General features: G+C 31.8%; 1 protein-coding gene and 1 pseudogene across 1 annotated transcript; both read right to left on the reverse strand.

The window, feature by feature from the left end:
* Positions 1 to 2,776: 2,776 nt before the first annotated feature.
* On the reverse strand, positions 2,777 to 3,728 carry LOC116025442 (annotated as a pseudogene).
* Positions 3,729 to 6,051: 2,323 nt separating this feature from the next.
* On the reverse strand, positions 6,052 to 7,415 carry LOC116026119 (bifunctional dTDP-4-dehydrorhamnose 3,5-epimerase/dTDP-4-dehydrorhamnose reductase-like). Its single transcript, XM_031267571.1, has 2 exons — positions 6,859 to 7,415; positions 6,052 to 6,770 (listed from the first exon to the last, which is right to left on the reverse strand). The coding sequence occupies exons 1-2, from the start codon at positions 7,297 to 7,299 to the stop codon at positions 6,327 to 6,329; spliced, it is 885 nt and encodes a 294-aa protein (XP_031123431.1). The 5' UTR covers positions 7,300 to 7,415; the 3' UTR covers positions 6,052 to 6,326.
* Positions 7,416 to 9,666: the final 2,251 nt, after the last annotated feature.

A 9,666-nucleotide genomic window follows, 5' to 3' on the forward strand; every position in this document is an offset into this window, starting at 1 on the left:
CGTTTGGTCAAATAAAGTTGGTAATGTCTTAATGTTTTGCAGTTTATGTTGTGCTGCTTCAGGAATAAGGAACATTTTCCCATATAAAATAGGTCTTGGTCTTGATGTATGGTCATTGGTTTTTGTAGTTTACAAAATATATACTACGAGAGTGAAGCTGGTTCCCATGTACTGGTTAAAGAATATAAGATCGATGTAGTTTCAATTTACTCTTGTCACCCAATTTTACTCAATTTAGTTAAAATATTTTTTTTGTTGTGTAGTTAAAATATTTTAAATTATAATAAAATTATAATTTATAAACAAAAAAAAAAAAACAAAAACATAGCACGTAAGAAAATTTTGACATGAAGTGCTAGGGTCTAGTCAGCGGGCGTGTGTGCCTCCTTACCGTTTGCTTGGGTTTTGGATTACTTTTGTCATTTTGACATACTCTGAGATCTATTGCTTTTTTTTTTCAACTTATTGTATTTCAACAAAATGAACTTATGATCACTAATATTCATTTTAAAGATACTTAGGCTAGTTAAACTTTATCTTGAGTAAGAGTGAAATTTTGCAAAGATGACACATTAGTCGATAAAAAATACTAATATATAGAAGAAACTTATTTGAAGATAACAAATGGCCGAGTTATATATGTTTTCACTGGTATAACAATATGAATTATATTAAATGAGCTTTATATTAAATTATAATATATATTTTTATAACTAAAATTTAAATTAAATAAGAGAAAAATACTAATGTCAAATCACTTAGAAATAAGATTCACAAGTTTTTAACAATTATACATACACATGAAAATAATTCAAGATGCATTCCTAAATGCAAAATAATCAATAATCGCATCACTACTTTCATAAATAAAGAATTATAGTTTATAAAATCAATAAATAATTTAAAACCAAATGAGCTTATAGAGAATCACATTATTATTATAATAAATAATAAAGTAATTTTTAATAAAAAATTTATAAAACAAAACTTATGAACGAGAGCATAACATAAAATTTTAATTATTGGGAGCAATATAATACATGAAAATACTCTAATCATGATAAAAGATATTCATAATAAAATATGAAACATAATTAATTGGACAAAATAGTTTGAATAAAAAACTCATAATAATTATAGATTGATTCGAATACGATGACGACGCACTAAACTACATTGACTAGATAATTCATTAAAAAAAAAACTATCTTTTAAAATATTTTTCATAACTAAATCACAAAATATATTACATATACATAACTCATTATAAAGTTCACATAATAACACATATTTTAAATATAAGTATAAATTAATCGAATAGAAATAAATTCAAAATTTAATATGAATCACAAATCAATCTATATTATAAATCTCACTGTAATTATTAAAAGGTAAAACATTCACAAAGTTAGAAATTAAATTAAAAAATACAAATTAGAAATATAAATAAATTTCATAAGTTATAATTTTAATACTATATAATAATATCTCTAACCCTAAAACCCTAAAAGGGGAAAATTTTGATGTAAAAGTGCAAATGGAGGAATTCAATCGCTTGCCCTTGAAACCTAAGCATCCAATCCATAAATCCAACCAACTCAACTAGCATCCAGTTCAGTAACATAAATTTATAGTAAATTATTATACGAAACGTTTATAGTATATATAAAAGGTAATGGTATACAATGGTGGGCCCCTTCCAAGTGTGGGCCTTGGGCAAGGGCCCAACCTAAGGGTCGGGCCTGCTTGTAGGATTTCCCCAGGCACTTTATCCGGCGATCTTTGGGGTGGTCGTTGTCTCCTCCATCCGCCAGGGCCCGTTTGGTTCGCAAAAAATATTTGAAGGGAAATGGAAGTGAAATTTTATGGAAAAGTAGTTACTAGGAAGATGAATTCTATTGTTTGATTGGCGAAAAAGAAGTTACTGAGAATATTAATTCCGTTGTTTAGTTGGACGTATATGCCCCAATACAATAATAATAATAATAATAATAATAATAATAATAATAATTTATAAATTAAAATATTAGAATAGAGATTAGGGTTCTTCAAAAAAAAAAAAAAAAAAGATTAGCTTCAGTGCTTCACTGCTACTATCTCACTTTCGCCGTCCGCCACTCCACCAAGCCTAAGACGAAGCCTCTGCCGTCTGCGCCTGATGCCCTGCTCCACCATCTGCAGATTCTTGACGAATGTACTCAGTCTACTCACAGCTCCTCTCCTTGATTTCTAGCTTGAATAGGTTGGATATTGATTTCTAACTTGAACATTGATTGTTTGAAGGAGTTGAAGCCTTGATTTCTATCTGTACAGCTATATCAAGTATGCATGCGTCATATGAGGTTAGTTGTGTTGAGTAAATAATATATAAACATAAATGTGTATCCAACTATCAGTTTAGACTTTTAATTGAGATGTAACACCTCCTTCAGTTTGGTATTAGAGCCAACTTCATTCGAATCTCCGTGTCATGTACGCTTTTAGAAAAAGAGACTATAAGTAATCGACTCGCACACATGGAAGATTCTTTATCAAATTTATTATTAACTCCACCATAAGATTCTCAAAAGTTGTAATCCAAAGAAAAGCATAATTGGAACCATTTGAGTACTTTTTTTTTTTTTTTTTTTTTGAATACAAACCATTTGAGTACTTAATAACACAAGTAGTAGTGACACAACACAGCCAAACATTAACACACGACACAATTATTTGACATATATATAATGCTACAACATTAACTTTATTACTGGGAGCTAGATTGGTGGACTTTTGTTCAAGGATCAAACTTTTTGCTGTTAGGCTCAAAAACATACTTGATCACCGATTCCTTGACTCCTAACAGCTCAGGAAACTCACGCTTCAGTTTCGAGGAATCAAGCTCACTGTTACAACGAGGAGCAGCAAGAACTTTTCTCTATTCTTCCAAGGTAAAGTTAGTCCAAGTTAATCCATGATCGATGTGCTCCTTGTACAATTCCAGAACCTCATTGTGGGATATGACCCCTGGGTTGGTGAAATTCCATATCCCTTTGCAGTTCCTTTTGGCCATCTCAATCGCCATTGGTAACAGCTCGTCCAGCACGGACATGCTGTTTGGAATGTTCACCACCTTCTCGTATCCTATGATCTTCTTTATGAAGTTACGAGGATGGTTGAGGTCTGAGACTAGCGGCATTTTAACCCTGAGGATGCATATGTTGTTGTATCCTCCCAACAAATATTCCACCTGCAAATGTGGGAGCTGTCAGTTTTCTCGTCACTCAAAAAATAAATAAAACAAGAAATTTTACCATGCCCTTGGTTTTAGAGTAGAAGGAGCCATCATAGTTGGATTGGTCCTGCTCGGTAAACCCGATACCCGAACCCATGGGGTGCTCCGAGTCATAATCATAGATACAAGCACTGCCAAAGTGCAGCAACAGGACGTCCTTCTCCTCGCAAACGTCGGCCAAATTCAACGCCCCGATAACGTTGGACCGAATTGTCTCCACTTTGTTGAACTCGCACCAGTCCGCATTGGGCGTGCCGGTCGCCCTGGCGGTGTTAAAGACATGGGTCAGGCTGACTCCGATGATGTCCGACAACAATTGAGACAGGTCCTCCAAACGGGCTTTCCCATACTCGAATGGGATGCCTTTTTCCTCACACAACTTTCCCAACATGCCCCCAATCATTCCAGTTTTCCCATAGATCAAGAACTTGAGTTGATGTTTCTGGTTTTCCATTTGGGAGTGGATATTACACAATGCTTATTAGCTTTTACGTATCCATCCATGCACACAGGCTGAGGGTATTTATATGCAATTCATGGTTTTATATAATACATTAAATATTATCCTCAAAAATATAATACATTAAATATTAAATATGAGACCGTTACTTTTATCAGATATTATATTATTATTATTATACCTTTCGGAATTCCCGTGAAAATGAGTACGATCGAAGACACGAATTCTATAATTAACTTATAATTTTGGGATAAAAAGTACAATTTTTCTCTTAATATATTATAAATAATATTATTTAAAATATATACTAGAACTAGAAAGTATCCGAATTATTTTTTGACATACTTCAGAAGATTAATTTAACATCCACCAAACCCAAAATCTTATATTTATTGTTTGTATTTATGTCACTTTTATTCAATCCTCAAGATTGTACTTACTGTTGTAAACAAATAACACCTACCAAACCAAGGATCTTATATTTATTGTTTGTATTAATATCATTTTTAAATTAAAGATATTAAGTTATAGTACTTACTTTTTTTCTATTTTTATTAATTTAAAGTGTGATAATTAATTGGCAGTGTCGCCATCTCCGTTCACGGAGATGGAGACCATTTCCGTCGAACGGAGATGGCGACACGGCCGGAGAAGGCGGGTTGCCTTCTGCGGCAGAATGCGAATTTTCCAGTCTTATTTTACTGGTCGGAATTTGGTCCGAGGTTCGCCGGAGTTGGCCTGAAGTCAAGTTGACCTGCAATAACAGGTTACAAATAGGTGAACGGACTTATTTGCTCTAAAATAACAAGTTTGAAGGTTTAATTGGAGGTTTTTGAAGTTAAAGGGCCTAATTGCACAAATGAGTATAGTTTAAAGGTCTATTTGACCCTTATCCCTATTATTATTATACCTTTCGAAAATCCCATGAAAATGAGCACGACCAACGGAAAGAAGGTTGAATTTTACAATTACCTTATAATTTAAAAGACAAAATATATAACTTTTTCTTAATATATGATATAGATCATAATTGAAATATATTATTTAAAATATATAACAGAAAGTATCCGAATTACTTGTTGACATACTTCAAAAGAGTGAATTTAACATCTACCAAACCCAGAATCTTATATTTATTGTTTATATTTATGTCACTTTTATTCAAAATGTCTTTACTTATTGTACTTACTGTTGTAAACTAACAATTAACACCTACCATTCTACCAAACCAAGGATCTTATATTTATTGTTTGTATTAATGTAATTTTTAAATTAAAACATATTAATTTATAGTACTTACTTTTTATTTTTCTATTTTTCTTAAATAAAAGTGTGATAATTAATTGGCTTCGGAAGAGTTTTTTAAAGAAAAAAAATCAAAAGATCCACTTTTGTATCAATTTTAAATATTAAAGCGTTCTAATAAGTTAGGTATATTCTCGAGTAAGAGTCAAACTTTGTGGGCATGACTTAAACCGTATCCAAATTAGTCTCACAATAATAAAAATATTGGTTGTCGCATGCAAAAAAGGTATCAAATATAAATTAAAGATACTAGAAAAAATTATCATTTTATAATACATAATTTGAAAACACCCCCCAAATTCAAAATTTTATATTTATTGTTTGTATTTATGTCATGTATTTTTAAAGCATCATTACTTTAGAAAAAGATCTTTAAAAAACAAACATTACCAAGATGCCTATATATATTTCTATTTGAGTTACACTTGTGTGAGACGGCTCGAATCTATAACAATTATTGTTAGTTACTTATGATAAAAATCATAATACTTATTGTAGAAAATTTAATATCGATTGAATCTAAATTTGTCTTCTAGTAGTAGAATAAAAGATGATCTATGCTAAAAAGAAATACGGAGTAGCAAAAAATATACTTTTTTTTTTGTAAAAAGTATATGATTTTATAATGAATTATATGATATAGATCATAAATGAAATAATATTCTTGAGAATATATGTTTATTTCTATTATTGAAAAGTATCGAGAATTAAATGATTAACACACACCAAGCCCAAAATCTTTAAAACAGATTTCAGCAAACTAAATTGGTATAAAAAACCAATATAGAAAATAAAGCTCCACATATATGCCACGCCATATATCCTATATAAATAGTAGTCTAAGAAATTGCCCTGAAAGAATTATTATCGGATTTAAAAGGTTTGTCTCTCTTCATATGACTAAATAATTATTGTAACATAATATTATCAAATAAAACTTTCCCTCCTGATTGTATTGCTGAGTTGGTGATTTATTAATGATATTGATCTCGTTTTATTTCAAAAAAAAAAAAAAACTTTTTACCTTAGAAAAAGATGAACAAGCATTCAATCTTTACTAATTTATTAACTCGACCATAAGATTCTCAAAAGTCACAACCAATTGAAACCATTTGAGAACTACTTAGTACATAACACAAGTAGTGACACAATACACACTGCGTGCCAGTCTGCCAGACATTAAGACACAACATAAGGCACTTCATTTTTAATGAGTGACAAGAAAAATTATCATTCCCAACGGTAACACATTTTATTTGACATAGATCGATAACATTACAATGATTTTTACTTTTTGGTGTTAGGTTCAAAGACATACTTTATCACTGATTCCTTGACACCCAATAGCTCAGGAAACTCACGCTTCAACTTAGAGGAATCAAGCTCATTGTTACAACGAGGAGCAGCAAGAACTTTTCTTTGTTCTTCCAAGGTAAAGTTGGTCCAAGTTAATCTAGGATTGACGTACTTTTTGTACAATTCTAGAACTTCATTGTGAGTTATGACACCTGGGTTGGTGAAATTCCATATCCCTTTGCAGTTCCTTTTAGCCATTTCAATTGCCATTGGCAGCAGCTCGTCCAACACTGTCATGCTGTTTGGGATGTTCACCACCTTCTCGTATCCTAGGATCTTCTTTATGAAGTTACGAGGATGATTGAGGTCGGACAGTAACGGCATTCGAACCCTGAGGATGCATATATTGTTGTATTCTCCCAAAAGATCCTCCAACTATAAAAGGTTAAAAACTAATAACTTGAGTTTTGTGTAATAAACTTTCACTTGGAGAATAATTTAGAGAAAAAAAAAACAATTTTACCATGCCCTTGGTTTTAGAGTAGAAGGAGCCAGCATAGTTGGATTTATCTTGCTCCATGAACCCGAGACCCGAACCCACCGGATGCTCCGAATCGTAATCAAACATGCAACCAGTTCCAAAGTACAGCAGCAAAACGCCCTTCTCCTCACAAACGTCGGCCAAATTCAAGGCCCCGATAACGTTGGACCGGATTGTCTCCACTTTATTGAACTCGCACCAGTCCACATTGGGCGTTCCTGTCGCCCCGGCGGCGTTGAAGACGTGGGTTGGGTTGACGCGGGTCATATCCGACACCAACCCAGACCGATCCTCCAAACGGGCCTTTCCATACTCGAATGGGATGCCTTTTTCCTCACATAACTTTCCCAACATGCCCCCAATCATCCCAGTTTTGCCATAGATCAAGAACTTCACATGCTTCTGCTGCTTTTGGTTTGCCATTATATTTGGGAATAGAAGTTACTGAATAATATATATGAAAAGTAGTGTATGTAGTAACTTACATACATGAATGGAGTGTCGCTGAATTATATTGGATCTTATTCACAGGTATGTCGGCAATAATGATATGAATTATTAATGCCCATCCCACCTATTCGGAGAAGTACAGGTGCCCATGACTTTTCTTTTATAAGGAGATTTTGTAAGATTTTCTTGTATAATATAATTATATATATTACTCTGTATATACTAGGACTTTAAATTAAGTAGTACATTAAGTTTAATAAGTAGTTTTGTTAGACCGAATAACTAGTTAGTTAATTAGACTCTTGTGTAGTTGTGTCTAATATAAAGTCTATATTGATGGGATACAAACACTCATTTGTAACCAACATGGTTAACATTAAATAGCGTACGTGTTATAAAGAAAATTTATTTTAGCAAGTTGAGTTATGCCTTAATTACTTTTTTATATACTAAATAGTTAAGGCATTTCTGGTTCCTAGCTATGGATCTAGATTGTCATATATCAAGAGCAATTGTAAAGGCAGTTATGTTGTCGACAACTATAATATAAACTTCTCTCATTTTTATAACCGGTCATGGCAATTTCTAAAACAATCATATTCTAGACATTTTCAAAGATATTTTGATTCCTTTCGCATTCCCAATATAATTATTTGGTGCACCTTAACCCGTTTTTAACAATTAAGTGATTAACACTCACCAAAGTCCAAAATCTTTTAAAAAACCTAGCAACAACAATGATAATTCACATATAGAAAAATAAAAAAATAAAAACTTTTGTTAGATACAGTTTTCTTAAAATATATAGTTGGCTTCTTCCTATCTAACTCTACTATAAGTGTTGAAAATTCCACTGCATAAGTACAAGGATTTTTACTTTTTGGTGTTAGGCTCAAAGACATACTTTATTACTGATTACTTGACACCCAATAGCTCAGGAAACTCACGCTTCAACTTAGAGGAATTAAGCTCGTTGTTACAACGAGGAGCAGCAAGAACTTTTTTTTGTTCTTCCAAGGAAAAGTTGGTCCAAGTTAATCCAGGATCGATGTACTTTGTGTACAATTCAAGAACTTCAATTCATTGTGGGTTATGATACCTGGGTTGGTGAAGTTCCATATCCCTTTGCAGTTCCTTTTAGCCATTTCAATTGTCATTGGCAGCAACTCATTCAACACTGTGATGCTATTTGGGATGTTTACCTCCTTCTCGTATTCTAGGGTCTTCTTTATAAAGTTACGAGGATGGTTAAGGTCGGACAGTAGCGGCATTTGAACACGTAGGATGCATATATTGTTGTAAAATACAAAAGTTTAAAACACAATTATAAAAATCCTAACCAAGCCACACTAATGTCTTTACTCTATCATGTGCCTCCTCGTACACTTACAAGTTACAATCCAATGATATATTACCAGCTCTCTCAAAAAAAAAATTATAAATTAAAACATGATTTTTGTACTTAGTTAATTACTAGCTCGATTTTTATCAATAGTCTATTAGTTAATCCGTCCACTATATTCTTATTCACAGTTGTCGGCAATAGTGACATGAATTATTAATGTCCACCTATTCGGAGTAGTACAATAATTGCCCTATGATGACTTTTCTTATAACATTTTTTAAAAGCACGGACGAAATGAATTTGAAAGTTATGTTTCACCAGTATATATTCAATCGCAGTTCCATTCCATTAAAAATATAATTTAATTTAGACCTTTACTATTTTTGTTTGATGTAATTTAATCTATACTATTAATGAAAACAAAATCTTTCATTTTAACTTTCCGTCAAAAACAATCCTATACTATTAAGGCTTGCGTAATATTATAAAATATAGTAATACAATTCCTATTCGTACTACAATTGTATATTAAAATATATTAATACAGTTCCTAATACAATATTTTCTTTCCTACTTTCTATTCGTAATACAATTTTAGATTAAAATTATTAATCGTAATATAATGGTACATATACTTCTCTACAACGTAATCTATCTACTATACTAATAAGATCCAAAGAGAGTTAGGCCTAAAATGGGTAGAAAAGATGACGGTCAAATTATTTTATCAAATGGACGGTTCAGATGAATTATTTAATCAAATAAATGGTTAAAATAATTCAGATTAATATTATTAATAGAGATTACCTAATTTAACCTTACTTTTATGATTATCCGTTAAGTTTTCCGTTAAATATTCTCTTCTCCGTTAATATTCCGTTAACTTTTAACTTACCCATTAATTTCAATAAGAAAGGTCTTAGGTTCGACCTCATCTCAATCAAATTTGATAAATACTTATTTCTACTATACTAATAAGAGCCAAAGAGAGTTAG

Source organism: Ipomoea triloba, chromosome 7 (genome assembly GCF_003576645.1).
Source record: "Ipomoea triloba cultivar NCNSP0323 chromosome 7, ASM357664v1".
Taxonomy (NCBI): Eukaryota; Viridiplantae; Streptophyta; class Magnoliopsida; order Solanales; family Convolvulaceae; genus Ipomoea; species Ipomoea triloba.

What these genes read in the sequence shown, in the direction of transcription:
- LOC116026119 (XM_031267571.1), bottom strand. Translation starts at nt 7,299, where the DNA reads ATGGCAAACCAAAAGCAGCAGAAGCATGTGAAGTTCTTGATCTATGGC. An exon ending in ACTCTAAAACCAAGGGCATG is followed by an intron (nt 6,771 to 6,858) that starts GTAAAATTGTTT and finishes AACCTTTTATAG; the next exon opens with TTGGAGGATCTTTTGGGAGA.